Source organism: Symsagittifera roscoffensis, chromosome 4 (genome assembly GCF_963678635.1).
Source record: "Symsagittifera roscoffensis chromosome 4, txSymRosc1.1, whole genome shotgun sequence".
Classification (NCBI taxonomy): domain Eukaryota; kingdom Metazoa; phylum Xenacoelomorpha; order Acoela; family Convolutidae; genus Symsagittifera; species Symsagittifera roscoffensis.
The window spans coordinates 54,154,350-54,179,801 of record NC_087065.1 but is presented as its reverse complement, the minus strand read 5'-3'; the positions used below and the strand labels follow the sequence as shown (position 1 = coordinate 54,179,801).

The following is a 25,452-nucleotide window of genomic DNA, read 5'->3' as shown; positions in this document are numbered from 1 at the left end:
AAGCAGATCAGTTTTGCGTAGCTGGTTGATTGACAACATTTCATTTCACACGTAAATTAACCGTAATTATCGGAAATTACAAGTCAACAAAGAATAACGAACTGCCATAAATTTTGGTATTTAAAAGCAGAACTCACTGTCGAAAAATACGCAAAAAGAAAACATTAAAAGTCAACTTTAAAAATGGCGCATGAATAACTTTCAGTTTTCTTCTTCTCTCACACACTGTTCTTCGTTAACCAAAAAACTCATTAGTTACGGCCTTGGTTTTTCTCGCTATGAATTCTAGCTAGAACATCCTCGCCCTCCACCCCAACAGAAAGCCAAGAGGTGAGAGCTCCAAGGTTAGCCGGGTCAGCTCTCAAATCCATGAACTGCTCCTGTCCGGGTCGGCGTACCATATTTCTGCCTCATTTTGGTTCTGAGGCAGATCGGTTTTGCGTAGCTGGCTGATTGACAACATTTCATTTCACACGTAAATTAACCGTAATTATCGGAAATTTCAAGTCAACAAAGAATAATGAACTACAATAAATTTCGACGTTTAAAAGCAGAATTCAATGTCATAAAATACGGAAAATGAAAACATTAAAAAATCAACTTTAAAAATGGCGCATGAACAACTTTCAGTTTTTGTCTTCTCTCACACACTGTTCTTCGTTCACCAGAAGGCTCATTATTTACGGCCTTGGTTTTTCTCGCTATGAATTCTAGCTAGAACATCCTCGCCCTCCACCCCAACAGAAAGAGAAGAGGTGAGAGCTCCAAAGTTAGCCGGGTCAGCTCTCAAATCCAGGAACTGCTCCTTTCCGGGTCGGCGGACCATATTTCTGCCTCGTTTCGGTTCTGAGGAAGATCGGTTCCGGGTAGCTGGCTGATTGACAACATTTCATTTCACACGTAAATTAACCGTAATTATCGGAAATTACAAGTCAACAAAGAATCATGAACTGCCATAAATTTTGGTATTTAAAAGCAGAATTCAATGTCATAAAAAACGCAAAATGAAAACTTTAAAAAGTCGTCAACTTTAAAAATGGCGCATGAAAAAATTTCAGTTTTCGTCTTTTCTCACACGTTGTTCTTCGTTCACCAGAAAACTCATTAGTTACGGCCTTGGTTTTTCTCGCTATGAATTCTAGCGAGAACATCCTCACCCCCCAACAGAAAGAGAAGAGGTGAGAGCTCCAAGGTTAGCCGGGTCAGCTCTCAAATCCAGGAACTGCTCCTGTCCGGGTCGGCGGACCATATTTCTGCCTCATTTTGGTTCTGAGGCAGATCGGTTTTGCGTAGCTGGCTGATTGACAACATTTCATTTCACACGTAAATTAACCGTAATTATCGGAAATTTCAAGTCAACAAAGAATAATGAACTGCAATAAATTTCGACGTTTAAAAGCAGAATTCAATGTCATAAAATACGCAAAATGAAAACATTAAAAAATCAACTTTAAAAATGGCGCATGAAAAAATTTCAGTTTTCGTCTTTTCTCACACGTTGTTCTTCGTTCACCAGAAAACTCATTAGTTACGGCCTTGGTTTTTCTCGCTATGAATTCTAGCTAGAACATCCTCGCCCTCCACCCCAACAGAAAGAGAAGAGGTGAGAGCTCCAAAGTTAGCCGGGTCAGCTCTCAAATCCAGGAACTGCTCCTGTCCGGGTCGGCGGACCATATTTCTGCCTCGTTTCGGTTCTGAGGAAGATCGGTTCCGGGTAGCTGGCTGATTGACAACCTTTCATTTCACACGTAAGTTAACCGTAATTATCGGAAATTACAAGTCAACAAAGAATCATGAACTGCCATAATTTTCGGTATTTAAAAGCAGAATTCAATGTCATAAAAAACGCAAAATGAAAACTTTAAAAAGTCAACTTTAAAAATGGCGCATGAAAAAATTTCAGTTTTCGTCTTTTCTCACACGTTGTTCTTCGTTCACCAGAAAACTCATTAGTTACGGCCTTGGTTTTTCTCGCTATGAATTCTAGCGAGAACATCCTCACCCCCAACAGAAAGAGAAGAGGTGAGAGCTCCAAGGTTAGCCGGGTCAGCTCTCAAATCCAGGAACTGCTCCTGTTCGGGTCGGCGGACCATATTTCTGCCTCGTTTCGGTTCTGAGGCAGATCGGTTTCGGGTAGCTGGCTGATTGACAACATTTCATTTCACACGTAAATTAACCGTAATTATCGGAAATTACAAGTCAACAAAGAATAACGAACTGCCATAAATTTCGGTATTTAAAAGCAGAATTCAATGTCATAAAATACGCAAAATGAAAACATTAAAAAGTCAACTTTAAAAATGGCGCATGAACAACTTTCAGTTTTCGTCTTCTCTCACACACTGTTCTTCGTTCACCAGAAAACTCATTAGTTACGGCCTTGGTTTTTCTCGTTATGAATTCTAGCGAGAACATCCTCGCCCCCCCCCCCCAACAGAAAGAGAAGAGGTGAGAGCTCCAAGGTTAGCCGGGTCAGCTCTCAAATCCAGGAAGTGCTCCTATCCGGGTCGACGGACCATATTTCTGCCTCGTTTCGGTTCTGAGGCAGATCGGTTTCGGGTAGCTGGCTGATTGACAACATTTCTTTTCACACGTAAATTAACCGTAATTATCGGAAATTACAAGTCAACAAAGAATCATGAACTGCCATAAATTTCGGTATTTAAAAGCAGAATTCAATGTAAAAAAAAACGCAAAATGAAAACTTTAAAAAGTCAATTTTAAAAATGGCGCATGAAAAACTTTCGGTTTAGTCTTTTCTCACACGTTGTTCTTTGTTCACCAGAAAACTCATTAGTTACGGCCTTGGTTTTTCTCGCTATGAATTCTAGCGAGAACATCCTCCCCCCCCCACCCAACAGAAAGAGAAGAGGTGAGAGCTCCAAGGTTAGCCAGGTCAGCTCTCAAATCCAGGAACTGATCCTGTCCGGGTCGGCGGACCATATTTCTGCCTCGTTTCGGTTCTGAGGCAGATCGGTTTCGAGTAGCTGGCTGATTGACAACATTTCATTTTAGACATAAATTAACCGTAATTATTGGAAATTACAAGTCAACAAAAAATAACGAACTGCCATAAATTTCGGCATTTAAAAGCAGAATTCAATGTCATAAAATACGCAAAATGAAAACATTGAAAAGTCAACTTCAAAAATGGCGCATGAATAACTTTCAGTTTTCTTCTTCTCTCACACACTGTTCTTCGTTAACCAAAAAACTCATTAGTTACGGCCTTGGTTTTTCTCGCTATGAATTCTAGCTAGAACATCCTCGCCCTCCACCCCAACAGAAAGAGAAGAGGTGAGAGCTCCAAAGTTAGCCGGGTCAGCTCTCAAATCCAGGAACTGCTCCTGTCCGGGTCGGCGCACCATATTTCTGCCTCATTTCGGTTCTGAAGCAGATCATCTTTGCGTAGCTGGCTGATTGACAACAATTCATTTCACAGGTAAATTAACCGTAATTATCGGAAATTACAAGTCAACAAAGAATAACGAACTGCCATAAATTTTGGTATTTAAAAGCAGAATTCACTGTCGAAAAATACGCAAAAAGAAAACATTAAAAAGTCAACTTTAAAAATGGCGCATGAATAACTTTCAGTTTTCTTCTTCTCTCACACAATGTTCTTCGTTAAACAAAAAACTCATTAGTTACGGCCTTGGTTTTTCTCGCTATGAATTCTAGCTAGAACATCCTCGCCCTCCACCCCAACAGAAAGAGAAGAGGTGAGAGCTCCAAGGTTAGCCGGGTCAGCTCTTAAATCCATGAACTGCTCCTGTCCGGGTCGGCGGACCATATTTCTGCCTCGTTTTGGTTCTGAGGCAGATCGGTTTCGGGTAGCTGGCTGATTGACAACATTTCATTTCACACGTAAATTAACCGTAATTATTGGGAATTTCAAGTCAACAAAGAATAATGAACTGCCATAAATTTCGCTGTTTAAAAGCAGAATTCAATGTCATAAAATACGCAAAATGAAAACATTAAAAAATCAACTTCAAAAATGGCGCATGAACAACTTTCAGTTTTTGTCTTCTCTCACACACTGTTCTTCGTTCACCAGAAGACTCATTAGTTACGGCCTTGGTTTTTCTCGCTATGAATTTTAGCTAGAACATCCTCGCCCTCCACCCCAACAGAAAGAGAAGAGGTGAGAGCTCCAAAGTTAGCCGCGTCAGCTCTCAAATCCAGGAACTGCTCCTGTCCGGGTCGGCGCACCAAATTTCTGCCTCGTTTCGGTTCTGAAGCAGATCAGTTTTGCGTAGCTGGCTGATTGACAACATTTCATTTCACACGTAAATTAACCGTAATTATCGGAAATTACAAGTCAACAAAGAATAACGAACTGCCATAAATTTGGTATTTAAAAGCAGAATTCACTGTCGAAAAATACGCAAAAAGAAAACATTAAAAAGTCAACTTTAAAAATCGCGCATGAACAACTTTCAGTTTTCGTCTTCTCTCACATACTGTTCTTCGTTCACCAGAAAACTCATTAGTTACGGCCTTGGTTTTTCTCGCTATGAATTCTAGCGAGAACATCCTCACCCCCCAACAGAAAGAGAAGAGATGAGAGCTCCAAGGTTAGCCGGGTCAGCTCTCAAATCCAGGAACTGCTCCTTTTCGGGTCGGCGGACCATATTTCTGCCTCGTTTCGGTTCTGAGGCAGATCGGTTTCGGGTAGCTGGCTGATTGACAACATTTCATTTCACACGTAAATTAACCGTAATTATCGGAAATTACAAGTCATCCAAGAATAACGAACTGCCATAAATTTCGGTATTTAAAAGCAGAATTCACTGTCGAAAAATACGCAAAAAGAAAACATTAAAAAGTCAACTTTAAAAATGGCGCATGAACAACTTTCAGTTTTCGTCTTCTCTCTCACACTGTTCTTCGTTCACCAGAAAACTCATTAGTTACGGCCTTGGTTTTTCTCGCTATGAATTCTAGCGAGAACATCCTCACCCCCCAACAGAAAGAGAAGAGGTGAGAGCTCCAAGGTTAGCCGGGTCAGCTCTCAAATCCAGGAACTGCTCCTGTTCGGGTCGGCGGACCATATTTCTGCCTCGTTTCGGTTCTGAGGCAGATCGGTTTCGGGTAGCTGGCTGATTGACAACATTTCATTTCACACGTAAATTAACCGTAATTATCGGAAATTACAAGTCATCAAAGAATAACGAACTGCCATAAATTTCGGTATATAAAGGCAGAATTTAATGTCATAAAATACGCAAAATGAAAACATTAAAAAGTCAACTTTAAAAATGGCGCATGATCAACTTTCAGTTTTCGTCTTCTCTCACACACTGTTCTTCGTTCACCAGAAAAATCATTAGTTACGGCCTTGGTTTTTCTCGCTATGAATTCTAGCGAGAATATCCTCGCCCCCCCCCCCAACAGAAAGAGAAGAGGTGAGAGCTCCAAGGTTAGCCGGGTCAGCTCTCAAATCCAGGAAGTGCTCCTATCCGGGTCGGCGGACCATATTTCTGCCTCGTTTCGGTTCTGAGGCAGATCGGTTTCGGGTAGCTGGCTGATTGACAACATTTCATTTCACACGTAAATTAACCGTAATTATCGGAAATTACAAGTCAACAAAGATTAATGAACTGCCATAAATTTCGGTATTTAAAAGCAGAATTCAATGTCATAAAATACGCAAAACGAAAACATTAAAAAGTCAACTTTAAAAATGGCGCATGAACAACTTTCAGTTTTCGTCTTCTCTCACACACTGTTCTTCGCTCACCAAAAAACTCATTAGTTACGGCCTTGGTTTTTCTCGCTATGAATTCTAGCGAGAACAACCTTCGTGTTTTTTTGAACTTTAGCGAGAGATTTCGAGGCGTTTTCTTCGTTTCAGTGGCTCAAATCATGGCGAGAACTTCTTTGCGTACGAGATAGACAGTCTGGAGTGTGGCATGGACCCCTCCGACCCCCAGCATAAACAGTACCTCGAACAATTCAAGGCCGACTTCAGATACAGCGTCGAGAGGTCAGTAGGAGAAGAAGAAGAATTTAGTTCTTCAATAATAAGAGATGACAACAAATTTAAGATATTTAAAAATTTAAGGAAATATATGCATCAACTTTTCAATAAACTGCACAAGTCGGAGCGGGTAGACGAAAGGCATAGATTATGCGCATTTGTGGTCTACCCCTTTGGCAGTGATGACGGTAACAACATAACTTGGAACAACAAAAAAAACTTGTTAAAAGGCTACTCGTAAAATTTAAGAAAAGCGACACCTCAGCAGGATTATCAATTAGAGTAAAACGCTACCTTGGTAAAAAGCGACCATTTGCTCCGCTGCGCTTATATTTTTGTCTTGTTTGTGAGTTTTCGTCTTACAATCAGTGATCGCTAGCAGAAACTAGGAGGCCATATTGCCCCATCTCACGTCAAGAATTGGAAACTCGTAAAACAAAATAATTTATCTTTGATGCTATTTTAACCCTTTAAAAACGTTTATTTTTAATTTTAAGTGTCGCCAATATTTTGGCGACTGTTTTGGTCATTACCTTCTAAAAACTAAGCAAACTGCAAATAACTGAAGAATAAACACCAGCCGAAAATCAATGGCAGATCATTTGGGTTGAGTACCACTGGTTTATGATAAACCAGTGGTACTCAACCCAAATGATCCGCCATTGACTTCAAGTTTTTACAAGTTTATCTAATAGTTTTTTTTTTGAAATTTCCAATGATTTTCTATAATGGGTGCTTAAAAACAGAAAGTATTTATCTGTTTTTCTTGGGCACAACGTGTAAGCAACATTGTAATTCACTTTCAAAATTATATTAATTAGATATTAATAACCTTTTTTGAATCTTTGCATTCCTTTGATTAGTTCTTGCAAGATTTTCATTCCAAGTTCACTCCCGTATGTTACAAAAGCTTAGAAATTAGATCTGAGCTTCTTAAAGTCTTGCCTATTTCAGATCTTGTGCAGACATAGTCCATTTTTCATTCAAAAATGGACATGTCTGAAACAGGACTGAGGCAGGTATGGATTTTGTCAAAAATGCAGACCTGCTCAAGGCCTGATTCAGGTTTTGAACATACATGTGTCAGATCTGGGTCATAGTTTTTATGTCCCAAAATATTCACCAAAAATAGATTTTAGTAGTTATCAAATAGACTAAAACAAGTATAAAAATTAATTTTGTCGTACCTAAAGCGATTTTTGTTCCCACTTTTGAAGAAATGCGGAATACTTTTTATCTTCGGGTGGTTTTTCGAGAGATCGATTTAGAATTTTCTCGAGAGGAGGAGCGGATTTTCAAAAAACAGACCAAAAAGCGTTTTATACTTGTACATCCGTTTTGAAAAATGTTGACAAAAAAATTGCAATCATTTACCGCGCGCACCCCCACCAAAATTAGTATATATTGGCACCAGAGGCGCTTTAGAACAAGTTTAAATTCAGTCAGCCAAAAGAGAGATCCCAAAATAGTACAAAGAGGGACATTTTGGGTTGGCATGGGGTCCAATCTTTGAGTCGAAGCCCAGCTTAATTCCGCCACCGGTTTTTCTATATTCAGTAAATTTTTGAGATCGAAACAATATTTTTACCAAAAACGTTTTGTACCGTTTAGAAGACTCCTTCAGTTCAAATGTAAAAGGGTTATTTACCTTTGATTTCTCCGGAACTCGCTGAGGGTTTGACAATTGCCAATTTGGTCATCCTCTGGAAAAGTTAATGCGCCTTGTAAATATTCTGTTTATGATGCTGAAAGCGTAACGCGACCTATGTTTGTATGCATTACAAAATTGTTTCATTCGATTTGAGGCGAGCTAGTCGAACGCGCTATTACCCAAAATTTCGAACTCAATGTTTAATATTCTCAAATATTGTGCTTTTTTAATGTTCTATCCGATACAGACTAAAGGGCAGTCGAAACATCCAGGGCTTTGTTTCGATACACGAGCAGGCTTGTTTGGCGTTTTAAAATTTGTCTTTTTCACAAATATATATGTTACTTGCGCTAATCGGTTGCAAACTTGTCGATGCAGGTTTGTCGGCGCAAGGTTTTGTCGAGTGGAGGTGCTGACGCTTTCTCCCTTAGGGATTCGACCCCTCACCAAACAAAGGTTCCACTTTGGTATTATTTTCAGACATCCATTTCCGGCTGACCCACACTTTTCTTAAGCCGCCTCTGGCGCCAAAACACTAATTTTGAAGGGTAGCGCGCGCCGAAAAACGCAAATTTTTCACCTGTTTTTTTTTCTTCAAAATTTTGATTGAGGCACTAAGTTTCTTGTCAAAATAGGGTTTTTTAAATGTGTTCTGGGAGCGCTAGGAAAATCAATTTGGTCGATCTAAAAAAAACCGACAAATATTTTGAAAGTTTTCGTAAAGTTACCTCGAGAAAATCCCCTCGAGAAATTCCCTGAGTTATAAAATTAATGTTTGGGCCTTAAATCTATAGTCTGGACATTTTATGCCTCTGGCACAACAACCGCCCGCACCGAGCGCCCATGGATAATGATCGATTATATTGTCATAATATGGTCAGCATCTATAAAATGACAAAATAATCGATTATAATCCATCAAAAATTTGCAAAAATAATCGAATTTACTTCTAAAAATGAAATGGATTATAATCAAATATAATGGATTATAATGGATTTTCATTTCAAAATAATCGATTATAATGGATTATCTTGGCAAAAATAATCGATTTCAGTGACAAAAATAATGGATTTTAATCGATTATAATGGATTATAATGGATTATATTTGTTCAAAAATAATCGATTATAATGGCTATATAATCGATTTCGTGGTCTGAATTTTACATCCGTAATGGATTAATTTCGATTATTTTTGTCTCGTGAATCCATTATAATCGATTAGAATCCATGGGCGCTCGGTGCGGGCGGCAACCGTTATCATGATTTTTGTCGTGGTAGTTAACCACAGATTTGTAGCAAGATGGGGCAATTTATCGAAGGCTACATTTATTAAGCATACTCTATTTTAGCATGATCAACAAGCACGTAGAGGCAAACCGAAAACACAAAAAAGCCTTCGAGAGAAATCCCGTATTGAAAGAAGTTGTGCAGCACGCTCATTTCTGCAACAATTGCTTTAGACTATATTTTCCTCGCCCCGACGTCGAAAAGAAAGTCTTCGAGGCACTTAAAAACTCCGCCAACAACGTTCCCATTGTCATTTACGGCGACAGCGGATCCGGAAAAACGTCTATAGTTTCATCTGTCATTAGGACGATGCGGGAAAATTTCAACTACAAAGCTATTTGTATTTATCGGTTTCTTGGAACGACAGCGGAAACTGCACAGATAAGCACTGTTTTGAAATCCATCATGTGTCAGATCCGAGACTTGTTTCGGATTCCAGTCGTTCGAATTCCGGAGCAAGCGCTGGATGATTTTGCTTGGCTGTCTGAGAATTTTGGAAACATTTTGGACGAAGTTTCGAGAAAAATTAGCCAGGATTTGGTAATCATTTTTGACTCCGTGGATCAACTGTCTTCGATTGACGGGGCTCACAAGTTCATTTGGCTGCCCAAAGTTCTGCTACAGAGAGTGCAAATAATTTTGGCGGTCGACCGGAAAGAAATCAACGGTTGTTTTGAAACGTTGTCTCTGAGTTTGAACCGCATGGAAAACAAGGAAAATTTCATTTTCGTGAGTAAATTTCAAATACCAAAAAAGCTGTTCACGCTAGTTTGAAAATAATCAACAAAAGTTAAGACTATGTGATTGGCTCATGTTGGCATTAGTTGCAAAAACATCATTGATAAATTATTAGCTTGAAGATTCTGAAAGTCTGAAAGTCACCTTTTTTGTCGCAAATTTGAACCCCTTCGTTTTCATAATTTCAACTTTTGGCCTAATTGTATTAACGGTTGTCTTAGTGTTTATTGTCTTTTTTGTGATACAAATTCTTGAATACATTTCATTTCATCATTTTACAATTTTTGCCCTAGTTTTGTTAGTTTTATCTTATTCGCTGTTATATTAAGGATAATTTCGCAGTTCCCTCTTTCCTATTTGTGAACTGTGGTTTTCCCTAGGTTCCTCCTATGTCGATGGAACTGGGCGAAAAGATCATAGAGACTCGGCTGCAGGCTGCTTCGAGGAAACTGCAAACGGAGCAGCAGAAGTACCTCCTCGACTCGTTCAAGGCAAGTGCATATTCAGGTAGAGAGTTAAAACGTGTATTTTCCATGCAGAGATTCCATCCCCGGAGACCCCCCCCCCCCCAGAGATCCCACCCCTGAGACCAGAGAATCCACCTCCTGACAGCCCCCAAAGCATCCCCTCTTTGTATTATTTTACGGTATCTAGTTTCGGCTGACCAAACCTTAAATTTTGTCAACGAATCCATCTACTCCAATGTATACTATCCTTGAAATTCTGATGCGAAAACTGCTCTTTTTTGTCATACAATTTTGCGACATTTTTGCAGAAAACGGTTTTTTATGTTCCAAGAGAGGTCGGTAAATCAATGTCGTTGACCCAAAAGAAAGATATAGCAGAGTGAAAACCCAGTGTGTCATGAAATCATCAGTAATTACCGCGAGCTAAATGATTCCTTAACTTTACACCTGAACATAATCTTCATAAGACTACAGAAAAACGCATATTTAAGTCGCTATTTTCTCTCGGAGTATCTTGGGCGGCAATATTCATAGAGTCCGTTCAAAAGATTTACTGATTTACTAAATGTTCGATTTGAAAGTGATATATATTCACCTGAGACGCTTTTTTTCTCAATTTGGCCAGGTTTTTGCTTAGTGAGATGTTTTTTTTTCGTATCTGTCTGGAAGGATTCAGTGTAAAACTACCCATGGGGAAAATGGAAACCCCTAAAAAATGGAAACCCCTAAACGATATTTTTGATTACGTTGACGGTGAACCCATAATAGACATCCTTGATTGATTGATTCACCGGATAAAATTTCAATTAAAACTTTCTAACTTTCAAATCTTGAAGAACGATTCTTAAAAACTTACTGGTCTTGTAAAATCCACTTGTATACTCAGTATGACTTGATTTTTTCCCAACAATTAATACCTTTTGAATTCGTTATCGTCGTTGTAGAATATGGTCATGTTGAATACGGAAAAATAGTCTATGTAGCTCTGACCGTCTTCCGACCGCGCCTTTTTTACACCGCAGTGTTCTCTATTTATATGGTCTTATTTTATATCGGGGGCTCCGACGGAATATTACAATCTGTATATTTTACAAACTATTTACACTTTTACGACACGGGTACATTTCCTAGAGGAGTGTATTTTCTATTTACAAGATGTACATGTTGTATCCTTTAAATTGGAGGTTGTGATTTTTTATCGATCCACTAATTTTAATATTTTTTTCCAGGTCGACTTTTTTGCGATGACCGCTAGAGGAGTTAGATCACTCATAGTCTATATCACTCTAGTCTTACCCAGGAACTGTTGGGTGGTTTGTGTGGTTTTGTCGATTTTGTTAAGTTTTCTTACGTTAGATTAGTCATTGTTTGACTGCACCAGGATAAATACTCCTTTGTAACAGTTAATGCCACCTTTTACAAAAAAAATAAAAAAAGAATTGATGACTTACTCACAAAGTTAAAACCTTGAAAAATGATCAAAACGTTCGCTCCGATAGAACGAATGAAACATCATAGGCAAATGGGATACAACCTGATTGACACTGGCAATACGTTTTGGTTGATTAAGATTCCAATTTCAGATCGTAGTTTAGTTGTTTCTTTTTAACTGATTTCTTTTTGATTTTTGAGTTTTGAGTCTTTCAGTTTACTAATTTGGCGGCATATTCATGTCGAAAAAGTGGTAAAATTAGGTTTGGCAAAGAATAAAGTTCAAATGTCGTAGACATAGCCGGGCCCATTTGCAGGTTGCAAATTAGAAAATTGTTCGTTGAAGCTGATGGTACGTCGTCGTTGATTGTAATGGTCATCTAGTTGTTAGCTGTCGTTGATCATGTTGGTCATCTAGTTGTTACTGTGGTCCAATACTCGCGAGAGTTTGACTGCTGGTCGGTGTAGAATCCCCCTGCTAGTTTTAATTTCGCAGGAGCGAACGATTCTGTCTGCACCTGGGAAAGTACGAAGTACCCGTCCCAGGGGCCAAAGACCTCGAGGCGTTAGGTCTTCCAGTATCCATACAAGGTCTCCTTGCTGAAGATTTTCCACTTGCTTTGTCCATTTCGTTCGGGTCGTCAAGGTTGGCAAGTAGTCTTTGAGGTATCTGTTCCAGAACTGTTGACTCAAGGCTTGAGCTTGTTTCCAAGTTCTCTTGTCCGTTGTGTGGCGAGGGAGAAACAATCCGGGAGGCAAATTGTTTGTTGGTCGTCCTAGTAGAAGGTGATTGGGTGTAAGGGGCTTGTCGTCGGTTGGGTCTGATGAGACGTGGGTTAGCGGGCGAGAATTCATCATAGCTTCAACCTCGCACGTGAAGGTTGACAGAGTTTTGTCGTCCAGTGTCCGTGTTCCAATGACTTTGTAGAAAGCAATCTTAAATGTTTTTATGAGGCGTTCCCATGATCCACCAAAGCGAGGAGCTGCAGGTGGGTTAAACTTCCAGGTTATTCCAAGTAATTGGCATTGATTGTTGAAGTCGTTGCTGTGTTGAATCTCAGAAACGCTTTCCTGTAATTCCTTGTCAGCTGCAACGAAGGCTTTTCCGTTGTCAGAGAAGATGATCCTGGGTTTACCGCGTCTAGCGATGAAACGGCGTATGGCTTGTAGAGTTCAGTTTGTGTCGATTTGCTGGCATATTTCTGAATGAAGTGCTCGAGTGACGAGGCAGGTGAAGACGAGAACGTATCGCTTACTGTATTCGTCGTTGTTCCGCGTGGCAAAGGGGCCAAAGAAGTCAATTCCTGTAGAGTAGAAGGGGTAACTGTTTTCCGATAAAGGGAGTCTTTGTAGGGGTAGATCTGCCATCAGAGGTTCACTGGTTCCTGTCGAAGGCGTCGGCAAGGTATGCATTGTCGAATAGTTTTCTTCAGATGCTTGCGTGATCGTATGATCTAAAAGTCCTGCTGAAGAATGCTTCGGGTGTGTTCCATTCCACAATGGGAATTTATTTCGTGTGTTTGCTTCATGAAGAGTTGTATTGGGTAGTTTTCTGCGTTCAGAATGACTGGATGTCGGCTGCAAAGTAGAAGCGGGGTTTTCTGTAGCCTTCTTTTGGCACGTAAGTATCCGTGATTGTCGATGAAGGGGCAAAGAGGTTGTAGAGGGCTGCGGGGTGGAATGACAGATTTCTTTGTCAGGCATGCTATTTCCTTGGGGAATGATTGATTCTGTGAGTGTTTAATGATCCATGCGGATCCTAAGGTGAGGTGTTGAAGTGAGAGGCTCTGGCGTGTCTTCCTTTTGATGTTTTCTGAGAAGAAAAGAACATATGAAGTAACTCTGAATGCTCTTGTCCAAGTGCTAAATCGGTTGAAGTCGATTACTGATGTTCGCGGTTGTGGGTCGTTGTCTGTCAGATGAATATCGGCTGTAGGTTGTGTTGGCGGGTGATTAGGCCAATCTGATAATGGTCTTAACAAGAAGTCTGGTCCTTTGATCCATCGTGAATCGGTAGTCATGTCACATGCTTTGTAACCACGTGTTCCGTCGTCTGCTGGGTTGTCTTTGCTGGGCACGTATCTCCAGTCCAGTGAAGATGTTGAGTCCATGGTGAAATTCAGGCGGTTGGCAATGAAGATCCGGTGTCGTTGATTCGGCGAGTTTATCCAATGAAGAACTGTTGTACTATCTGTCCATAGTGTCGTACTGTCGATTCGTATGTCATGTTGTTCTTTGATGAAACGAGACAGTTTAGCTCCGTTAGTGGTGGCTTGAAGGTCGAGATTTGGAATTGTCATTCTGCTGATGGGTGCTACTCGGGCTTTTCCAATGACGAACTTGAGTTCCGTTGTGTCGTCGTCGTATCTGATTCTGAGGTAAGCAACTGATGCTAAGGCAAGTTCGGAGGCGTCGCTGAATACACGGAGTTGGGTTTCCAGTATCTTCGTTTCTGGTCTGAAGTAAATCCTGGGCAGGCAGATGTCGTTGAATTGGCTTCGCTTGTCTATCCAATCGTTGAGGTCTGTTAAATGCTCCATGTTTAGAGGTTTGTCCCATTGAGGTCCATTACTCCAGGCAAGTTAAAGTGATTGTCGTAGTCGAATTGTCAGTGGCATCGTAATTCCAAGCCGGTCAAAGATTGAAGAAGCAAACTTCAATAGTTTGCGCTGCGTTAAGTCCTTCTTGTCAATGGCGTGAAACTTCTTTGCTTCCACAAGAAAGACGTCCGTGTCTGGTTTCCATTTCACTCCAAGAACTCGTTCGAGGGGTCGTTCCTTCTTGGTGAGGCTGTCGCTGTTTTCCAAGTGGTTCTCGTTGACTGTTGTGAGGAATTGTTGGGAGTTTGAGGTCCATTTTGTGAGGTTGAAACCTCCAAGGCTGAACATCTTTTGAAGGTCGTTCATTAACTGTGTCGCTTCCGTCGGTGTTGAAACGGCTTTGTATAGGTCGTCCATGTATATGTTGCGTTTTGTGATTTGTTGGCTGGATATTTGTCGGCATTGTCTTTCGCACATTGTCGAGTGGCGTAGCAGGCAACACATGGTGAGTAAGTAGCTCCGAAGATGTGGCGGGTGTATTGGAAGATTGCGGGTTGGCCCGTGTTGTCCTTCCACAGAAATCGCAAGTACGGCTGGTCCTCTGAGCTCACGAAGACCTGCATGAACATTGCTTCAATGTCGGCAGAAATAGCGATTTGGTCCTCGCGAAATGGCATAACGATTCCAGTAAGGTTTGTGAGGAGGTCTGGTCCAGTTAGTAGGTTGCTGTTGAGTGATACTCCTTTGTAGATGCTCGATGCATTAAGGACTCGGCGTACCTTGCCAGGTTTATTGATGTTTGTCACTGGATGATGAGGAAGGTACCATTTTCCTGTTGAGTCTTCATAGGAATCATCAACTTTGACTATGAAACCTTTATGCAAGTCGGTGTCGATGGTTTCCTGATATTTCTGTGCCATCTCGTTGTTTCTCTTCAGTCATTGGAGAAGGCTGTCGAGTTGCTTCTTGGCAAGCCATCTATTGTTTGGCAGTTGTTGTCCAGGTTTCCAAAGCATTCCAACTTCGTAGTGTCCATTAGGCAAGCGGGTTGTTGAAGATTCCCAGATGCGGAGAGCTTCCTTGTCGTCTGTTGAGTGGCTGCGTTGGTCAGTTGAAATCCCTTCGGCGTCCATTTTCATCCATTTAGCTACGTGGCGAAACAGTGTATCGTCTGTCGTGAAGTTGATTGTGTTGATGTCGTTGGGTGTCGCTGCATTGTCTCGTCCACAGAGAGACCATCCAAGTGGCGTTTTCTATCCAATCGGCACATTTTGTTTTGAATGGATTACTTCTGAAGGCGTCACGAGTTCGGCAAAATCGCATCCAATGATGATTCCGATTTCTTTCGATGGCAGTGTGGCTATTCGAATGTGTTGAAGTGGCTCGTTCCTTTGGCAGATAGAGTTGACGAGTTCAGGGTTGAATTGGGAAAGGTTCCAATCCATTATGACGTCGATGTGATTTAGTTGAAATGGCTGCTTTTGCTGGTTGTAGGGTCCAATCGCGATCGTCATCTTTGTAGAAGCTGTGTCTGATGATATCAGTGCTTGGTTTAGCTGGATGGTGTCGTCTAATTGCAGATCTGGTTTGAGTTGGAGGGCGATTGATGATTTAAGCAATGTCATTTTGCTTCCACAATCAAGCATTGTATAGGCATGAACTCTATGTTTGCCATGAGAGATCGTTATTGGCAGGGTCGGAATGTGGCGAGTCGATTTCCTTCTGCTTATGCTGGTGCTACAGTTGGTGGTGTCGTCATGTTGTCTGGAGTTCCGGTTGGCTGTCTCCCTCTGTGTCGTCGAGTTGTAGGTGCTGCTGTTGTGCAGAAGTGTGTGGTGTTTTTCACTGCATCCGTTCGTCCGGCAGGTTTGCGTTGATTGACAGTCGGCAAACTTGTGCGGGCTGAGGCAGTTGAAACATAGTTGTAGGTCCCTGGCATGCTGTAATCTGTCCTTTGGGCTCCTTGCGATGAAGTGTTGGCATTTTCCAAGGTACTGGCAATTGCGTTTCTCCGGGCAAAAATCTTGTCGTTGATCCTTTTGTCCAGATTTATGTTGCTGCTGGCTGCGTTGCTGGTTCAATTTGTTCTGATTGGCGCGGTGATCCGATGGTCCATGTTGGTGGGTGTGACCGTTGGATGATGATCCTTGAGTGTTGCTGCTGTTGTAGTTGTTGCTGCTGCTGCTGTTTCTGGTGTTGTTGTTGTTGTTGTTGTTGTTGTTGTTGTTGTTGCTGTTGCTCGGAAAATCGCTGCATGCTTCGGCGCAGATGTTGAACCAATTGGTGAGGTCGATGAGTGATGGTTGTCTGATGTTGCATTGCAGATGGTATCTATTCCATTCTAGTCGGCAAGGGGTAGGCAGTTTTGACAAAACTGTTTGGACATTTGTCGTAGAGTGTAGATCGTGCTGGAATCCAAGTGTCGTGAATGTATCGACCATTGTCTGTAGGAAGTTGGCGAGGTCCTTGTAGCTTCTGGTATGTCGTAGATTGGGGCCACTGATGGCGTCGAGTCGTCGAAGGAAGGATATAACTATCTTCGTCGGGTTACCAAAGTCGTTTCCAGTCGCTGAAGGGCTGCGTCATACATTGCTCCATTGCATCCATATCCTCGGATGAGAGATTTGGCATCTCCGGATACAAGTTTCTGCAGATGTGTCATCTTTTCCGAGTTTGTCATGTCGGTGCTGTTTATGGTTGCGTTGAACAGTCCTATCCAATCTAACCATAGTTCAGGTTCTCCGTCGAATATGAATGGTTTGACAATGGGCACTGATTTCCTGAATGTCTTCGAGATCGTTTGATGATGGTTGTGGTCTGTCGGTGCTGTTCCAAGGTTGGTCGGAATCGGAAAATAAGTCGGCTGGTTCTGATGTGCTGCATGTTGATGTGCTGCATGTTGATGGACTGCATGTTGATGAGGGGGAGGTCGGTTGATATTTGGGTGAGTTGTTCCTGTTGGTCCCCTGCATGAGTGAAGGCTGTTGTTGATGATGTCGGCATGTTCGTAGGGTTGTATGCTGTCGTGGTTCCCAGGAATCCTTCCTGGTACGATCGTATGGCAGGTTGTGTACATTGGTGAGTCAGGGTCGACTGGCTGGAGGTCCAATTTGTTGCTGTTCGTTGATCTCCTTGGTTTGTTGGCAGTAGTGCTGGTTGTGCTGGTATCGGTACTCCGTTGATGTTTGTGATACCCTTAGCTGTCGTCTGGTGTCCACTGAACACGTTGGTGGGGGAATGATTGGTTGAATTCTGATTTCCAATCGTCAAGATGGGTCTAAAGGCGCTATTCGGATTATGTGACCTCTGTTGTTGGCTTGAAGGCTGGTTCTGTTGTTGGCTTGAAGGCTGGTTCTGTTGTTGGCTTGAAGGCTGGTATAGTCCATGTGGGGGGCTAGCTGTCTGGGGAGCAAGAATTGGGTGTGCGATTTGCTGTCCAATCATTTGACTCTGAGCTGCTTTTGAAGTTGCTGTCGGAAGAAATATTGGCGCTGAAACATTTCTTTGTCGGGTTGCAGTGCGTTCATCTGCTGATTGAAAACTTGGATTTGAGTTCCAGGGTTGGAGTGCGGTGACGTTTCATGAAGTTGAGCTTCTGAGTTCGGTCTTTGTCCCACTGTTGCTGTCAATTGCTGATTGTCGATTTGGAGTTGAGTTCCATTGTTCAATTCTATAGTCGTTCCTTGAAGTTGAGCTTCTGGGTGGTTCGGCTGAAGGTTTGAACTTTGTGACAAGTCGGCGTTCGGCTGCTGCAATGAGAGGTTTGACTGAGGATGGAGGTGAGTTCCATGAGCAGTTTGAGTTCCAAGAGTTTCTGTTTGTTGTTGATGAATGCGATGATCCAAGGTATTGGCGTCGCTGTTAGATCCGGGGCGAAGTAGGAGTCTTGAATTGTCCTGGGCGGAATTTGATCTGTGGTTCGAAGTAGCGTTTAAGATTGCTGGCAATCCTGAAAATTGTGGCAAATCGTCCTGGGTGTCCTGGTCCATGGTGACGTTTTGTGTAGTGGTACTACGGGTTAAACTTTCCGTTTGGCGTCGAAGGGGAAGATTTTCCAAGGCTTGTCGTATTATTGAAGGCGTCGAGACGTTGCTGGCTACTCGTGATGAGTTTAAAGAAGACGTGGCAGTGTTGTTGAGGGTACGCTCGTATCGTTTTGATCGTAGTTGGATCGTTCGATACAAAACTTTCAAAGTTTTCAATCGTTCAATGATTGAGTCTTGCTGGTCCGTTCCGGTGCGTATTATCTTGACTGCTTCGTTATTGGCATCGTCAAGCAAGCTCTTCAATTCCATAAAGAAATCGTTTATGATCTGTACTTCGTCGGAATCGCTTATGGCTTGGTTAATTACTTTTGCTAAAATTTCTACGTCTGTTTCTATGACTTAAAAAACAGCATCATAGGTTGAATTCGTTTTTAATTGACTATGTCTCCTAAACTTAATTCACGCTTTGACGTGTCAGACAAAATGTAAAATGGCCAATATGTAATTCCTTTGATTACATGGAACCCTCGCAATTGTATTGTAACAAAAAAAAATGATTTTGAGTTTTTTTTTTGGAACTTACAATCCAAAAAAAAGAAAAAAAATAAACAATATGATTAGTTAGTATAAGGATGGGTTCGTCGACTTTTCAAACAAAAAAAAACCTTGGTTTCGGTTTCTTTTTTTTAAAAACTATTGTGCGCCAATGACAATGGCAATACGTTTTGGATGATTAAGATTCCAATTTCAGATCGTAGTTTAGTTGTTTCTTTATTTAAATGATTTCTTTTTGATTTTTGAGTTTTGAGTCTTTCAGTTTAGTAATTTGGCGGCATATTCATGTCGAAATGGTGGTAAAATTAGGTTCGGCAAAGAATAAAGTTCAAATGTCGTAGACACTGATGAAATCAGTTATTAAATATAGGTAGTTTTTTGGCGCCTTCTCGGAAATAAAATTTCAAGAACAAAACAAAAAAGTTTTATGCAAAAAAGTTTTACCAGGAAATTTTTTTGCTCTTTGTTTTTGATTTCAAATTTTTTTAGTTCTTTAATTTAATGTAAATTGATTTACTATCAAAGCTCTACTCTTTTGTTAGATCCCGTGATCACACCAAAAACAAAAAAAAAGACGCCGTTTGAAGAAAAAATTATTTTTTTTTGTAGATATTTTAAGATAATAGTCGAATCATTCTGGGCTATTTGCAGAGCAACAAACTGTCCTTGACTTTTTGTACATAATAACTAAAATGTTTATAACTGATAACCCGAGTTGACCTCCATAGACCAAATATAATAATCATACAATTCAATAAACTAAGTTTATGAAAAAATACTAATCAAACAACTTTCATACATTTTGCTAAAATGGTGTAATCGAATTTCCGAAGAAATTTTTTCTTGTTTTGGCATAAAATTTGATGTATCGTACCAAATAAAAAACAAAAAACTTTTTTTCAAAAAGTGCTAATCATACAATTTTCATATAAGGAAATTGTATGACTAGCATTCTTTTGATGGCGACCCAAAAATTTGAAATTGACCCAAAAAGTAATTTTGAAATTGACCCAAACATTTTTTTTTCGAAAAAATGACCCAAACAGTTTTTTTTTCGACAGCAAATTGAATTTTGTACTCAAACAAACATTTTTCAAAAAAAAATTTTTGCATGAAAAGTAAAAAACGCTCAAAACTCCTATTTTTTGTATGTCATGTTTATGTATGCCCTGATTATTGATTGATCAGTTAAAAATTCTAATTTTCAAAAAAATAATCGTTGAAAATTTTTGCCAAATTTTTAAAGTTTGATAATTTCATTATATTGTTTGTGAAAGACGGATTCACGATGGATTTTGAATGCGAGACGGTCACATCTTTGGTTTCTCTACGTTTGAGTAACCAAGGTTTTTATCACTTTTGTTCGGTTAAGAACACAAAAAAATTTGAGAATTAAAAATAAAATTAAAAAAATCAATATTTTTGGTTTATGGAAAAATTCTAATGCATACACCTTCCATATAGTGAAAAATCACTGATCATAGACCTTTCATGCAATTTTCTGTACTTATGGAACTGCATGAAAAGTGTATGATTAGCATTTTTCCATATATGAAATTTGTATGATTAGCATTTTCGGTCAACCCAGGAACTGAATAAAATCTATATTTCTAGGCCACATGTCTTCCACTCTATCTGAAACTGGCCTTAGAGGAAGCCCTGACTTGGAACTCATTCACTAAGCTAAGAGATATTCAGCTAGCCAAGAGCACCTCTGAGATCATAGAGCAGTTCTTCCGCAAACTGGAGACTAAATACGGCACCATTCTCGTGAAGAAAGCCATGTCTTATCTTGTGGCCGCAAAGTTAGTGATGAACAACTTAACAATTATCCCTTTTCAAGAAAGGGTCAAGTATTAAGAAGAATAATTAAATCGAATTTTCGATCAATCGGAATGCAGCAAAACTCCTCGAATTTCAAATAGAACGCTTCAGTGCTAACTTACTGATTTTATTTATAGAGGTGGCAATTCGTTAATAGATACCATGAGGGGGGGGGGGATTGATAAGTAGTTATTACAAAGGGGGCTAGGTAAATAAGACGACAAGGCATTAAGACGACACGAAATTAAGACGACAAATGAGCGTTAAAACGTTTGAAATGAACTGTTCGAATTTAAGCAGTTCATTTTTCTCAGAAACTTAAAATAGAGATTTTTGTGTAGCCTATCAAAAACGGTTGTTTAGGCATGGTCTATCAGAGACGGAGCTTGAGGACATTCTCTCTCTGGACAACGATGTGCTGAATGAGCTCTATCAGTACTGGCCGCCTCCTGATCCAAGCATAGTGCGCATCCCCCCTGTTGCCTGGTCCAGATTGAAGAATGACATCACTGAACAGCTGGTGGAGAGACAGGTCGACGGCACTAATGTCCTAGCATTCCTACACAAGTCAGTTACGTCAGTAGCGTAATTAGGGGGAAGGGCTTCCGGGGGCTTTCGTTTTCTCAGGGATTCGTTCGCCCCCGACTTTCGATTTGTTTTTGAAAAACCCGCCCTTTTTCGAGAAAATCCTAGTCCCTCCCCTGGTTACTGCTACTTAACTTCAAGTTCAAAATAAACTGATTTAAAAACCGTTGTTGATACTGCGTTAATAAAAAAAAACATTTTCTAGAACGTTTTTAAAATTTGTTCAGAAAAAAAACAAAGAAATTTTGCTTTGGTCAACTAGAAGGTGTCCATCCATTTTCGGACCAATCGCCCTTAAAATTGTATGGGCACATCTAAAAACCACAAAACGTGAGTTAAGAGGAAGTTGCTCTAACAATGAAATTTGCATGGCAAAACTTTTGTACATGTGCGTTTTGACTTGTGGCAGTAACTGTTTATTCCGCATTAAGGCCTTTTTTGGAAAAATAGCATCTCAACTTCGCAATGAAAAATTTTCCATTATCGAGACTACTGTCTTTGGTTCGCCTCAAAATTTATTTTTATTGTTTTACAAATTAATTTAAAAAAGGAAAGAAAGAATAAGAGAAGAACAATGAAGTTTATTGGAAACTAGATTTTTTGTTTTTACTGTTTATCAACAGTGAAATGAGCCGAACATAAAATCAGGCCGGTTTTTTAGCCAGTTTAATTTTTTGCCAGTTTTCTCGTGTCGAGTTGCGTGTTCTTATTGAAGAAACGTAACACGTATCGAGTTTATTTGTAAGGAAATCAACACTTATCATCTCCTTTTTTTTATCATTATCACTTCCATATCTAGAAAACTCCAAGGATTTTGACTGGAATACGTGATGAAGGGACTCCTAACTGTAACCTCGGTTACTATGATACTTTGATCTTCTGATCACCTCGAAAAAGATAAAGTAAGAGAAAACAATTATTGACTCAAACCTGTGCAGCTGATTTTAATATCAAACGCCTTTGTTCTGCATCAATCCTTTCTTTCATCGGAAGTCACAAACTTCAGTTTTTTACTCAATTTTTCTTGATGAAAATCAAATATTCAAAAGATCACGGCACATGATTTGATTTGTACCTGCATTTCATATTTTTTCAAAAAACCTTTATCCAGATTTATAGAACAAGGACCGGTGCTTTTTGCAAAACAAAGAAATCAGTCTGCCTTAGCGTCTCTGAGAACGTTCAGATTTGTTCAATTTAGAATTTAGGAAATAATTTTAAATTGACTGAAAAAAATCTCAATCAATTTTACATTTCAATATTTAAAAGATTTTTGTTAGCATTTTGAGGTGTGAACAAGTTATTAATGGAAAAGAGTCAAGAGATTAGACAAAAGAATTAAGATTTTTTTGTTTATTATAAAAGTAGCAAAACTACAGCGTGAAAAAATATCAATAATCCAGACTACCGCACCGTGGTTTCAGGCATATCCTCATGGCAGATGGACTGATTGAAAAAAAAACAGTTTTGCCAAGTCAGAGTTCCGTATTTGAAAATCTGAAGTAAACGTAACAATTGAGTCTGCGTTTTGAACAGTTTGTTGATTTGATTGATTGGAAAAATTCCTCTCATTATGAGCCCACTTCTGTTCTATCAGCCAGGCCAACATATGCATAGATGTTCTGAAAAACATTTTCAGTCATAACTTAAAAAACATGAAAAATTTCCAAAAAGTTTTCTGATTGTCGAGAAAAACTGGTTTGAATTTTTTGATTTTTTGTCTAACTTCGAGCTAATAAAGTGAGCACGTAGGCTTTGATATCTTTTTTATTCTTAATTTTGCCGTAAAAATTTTGTCTTAACCGAGCAAAGTTAATTATTGGAGTTTTAGCGCCATTCTGGGAATCAAAAATTCGAAAACTCAACAACCTTTTGCAAAAACTGAAAAAAGTTTTTCCATTTTTTCTTTTTGTTGTGTCGTCAATTTTCTACAAAAATTGTTATCCAATGTGTTTATTTCACTATGGCCGTCGAATATACTTAATTAAGCATAATTGTCAATATTTTACTTCAAAGTGTGAATAAAACAACAAAAATATGAAAAAATTGTTTCGGAAAATGATTTGCCAAAAATTTGTTCTTTTAAAAAAAAAATTTAAATATTTTTTGTTTTGACATTTTTTGACAAGGGAGCATTAAAGGAAGCTTTAAATTTAGATTTTTATTGTAAGACTATGTTTTTCTCTGCTTAGAACTCAAACCAGTTTTTTTCGACACTAGGAATTTTTTGAAAGTTTTGACTGAACTTAATGGGAACTGTTTTTACACTAAAAAAACTCAAACCAAATCGAAGACAAACCCGGGTTGACCTCCATACACCGAAAATGCTTATCATACAATTCCATACATCAAGTTTGTGGGAAAATGCTTGTCATACAATTTTCATACAATTTCTAAAAATGGTTGAAAACTGGTATAAACTCATTTATGTGGCTGTTTGATTCTAATAAAACAATCTGATGATAAAAACTGAGGTTTTCGTTTTTTGAAAAAAATGCTTATCATACAATTCCCATATATGGAAATTGTATGACTGGCATTTTTTTGATGTCGACACAAAAAATTTTTCAAGTAATTTTGAAAATTTGGCCCAAATTTTTTTTGTTTTTTTTTTTCAACCGCAAATCGATTTTCGTACGCAAACAAACATTTTTCGAAAAAAAAATTTTTGCATGCAAAATTTAATATTTTGTGTGCATAACGTAGTCCTGGATACGATAAAATTGGCTTTCATTTTCTTTTCAATTAATTTTTTTTAAAAAAAACGCTGAAAATTCCTTTTTCTTTTGTATGGGGTGTTAATGTACGCCTTGATCAATGTCTGATATTTTGAAAATTCAAAAATTTTATATAATCATCATTAAAAAATTTTGCCAAAAAATATAAGTTTGTTACTTTTGTTATATCAATTGTGAAAGACAGCCTAATTCAGGTCGTTTTCTATGCATTGTAAATGCAAGACCGTCCAACCTTTGGTGTTTTGAGTAACCAAGGTCTTTGTCACTTGTGTTCGGTTGCAACTACAACCGAAAATTTTTCAGAAACTAAATTTAGAAAGAAAAATCAAAATTTTTGGTTTATGGAAAACACCTATCATACAATTTTCATATATGGAAAAATGCTTATCATTGAGTTTTCATACAATTTTCTGTACGTATGAAATTGTATGAAATTGTATGACAAGAAGTTTCTCATATATGAAAATTGTATGATAAGAAGTTTTGGTCAACCCGGGAAGTTTCTTCTCTTGTTAAGTGGTCAGAATAACAAGAAACTTTAGCAAGTATCGCAAGACTTACATTCGGCACATGAAGAATGGTGCGCGTGGATCAGTGATTGCCGCTTAACACAGTTTTAGGAGTAGTCGCCTGACGAGTAAAATACAGTTCTTGTTTCTCTAGACAGTTCCCGCAAGTGATTGAGAAGATGTACATGTCCCAGAAGGACATCCTATTCAAGATAGAGATCCACAGAGTCCTCTCGGAGTACTTCGAGAACAAGTACGGTGAGAGGGACTCAGTCGCCGCAGTCTCTTCCGATGCCGGTCATGGGAGTACAGGCGGAGCGGAAGAGAAGAGAAGCGTGGCCAAGGAAATCATCCTGAAAGTGCAGCGGGACAGGCAAGTCGGTTTCTTACGAGGAAATACTTAAAAGCCAAGGAACGGCAACATGGGTGGATTTTTGGTGGGGGCTTCTCAGGGATACGACCCCCTCACCACCCACAAATTTCCCCGTTGGTACTACTTTGCGACATTCATTTTCGGTCGACCGACCCTAGAACTTTTCTAAAGGCCCCTTTTGACTAATTTTGCGGCGCAGAAAACTTAGTCGAAAATGGTTGTTGTGGTGTTATTGGAGAACCCAGCGAAAGCAATTGGGCGGACCTAAAAGTGGGCGACACATTTTTCGAAAGTTTTCTAAACTTCAGGGGTGTGCAGTACCTGGACAGGAAGGTGAGACCGCAGCCGATGGTGTTTTCGAATGGTAAGTTCAATCTGAGGAAAATGAACGAACTGCCCTTTCACTACATCTTCTTTGGAAATGTGGACGCTCTGGTCGACAATGTTCTGAGCAGTTACGACTGGCTCATCGCTAAGACCAGAGCTCTATCTGTTCAACATGTAAGTAAATAGTTATCTATATCAGATAATTGCCAAAAATACCTCTCAAATTCATATCATGCGGAAGTTATGAATAAAAATATCAAAATGAACTAGTAGCTTAGAATGCACGGAGAACAATACTCATAGAAAAAGTCAAAAATGGAGTAAAGGAAATGAGTAGATTTTAAAATTCTTAATTTTTTCCGGAATAGTTTTTGGCAGTTCTTTTGGGATGCGAGAAGAGATGAAGTTTTGGGTTCAAAGATAACTTTAAAAGGGCCTAAAAATCAGATTGATG

At 39.4% G+C, this 25,452-nt stretch overlaps 1 protein-coding gene across 1 annotated transcript in view; it reads left to right on the top strand.

The window, feature by feature from the left end:
• The window catches only part of LOC134844945 (uncharacterized), a 72,013-nt gene that overhangs the window by 20,399 nt on the left and 26,162 nt on the right, over window positions 1-25,452 (top strand). Inside the window, exons 7-13 of the mRNA XM_063861770.1 lie at window positions 5,861-5,992; window positions 8,988-9,654; window positions 10,044-10,154; window positions 20,257-20,447; window positions 20,830-21,033; window positions 24,453-24,671; window positions 24,980-25,172. Of these exons, the coding sequence (XP_063717840.1) occupies window positions 5,861-5,992; window positions 8,988-9,654; window positions 10,044-10,154; window positions 20,257-20,447; window positions 20,830-21,033; window positions 24,453-24,671; window positions 24,980-25,172 (1,717 nt within the window). The remainder of the gene's footprint in view (window positions 1-5,860; window positions 5,993-8,987; window positions 9,655-10,043; window positions 10,155-20,256; window positions 20,448-20,829; window positions 21,034-24,452; window positions 24,672-24,979; window positions 25,173-25,452) is intronic.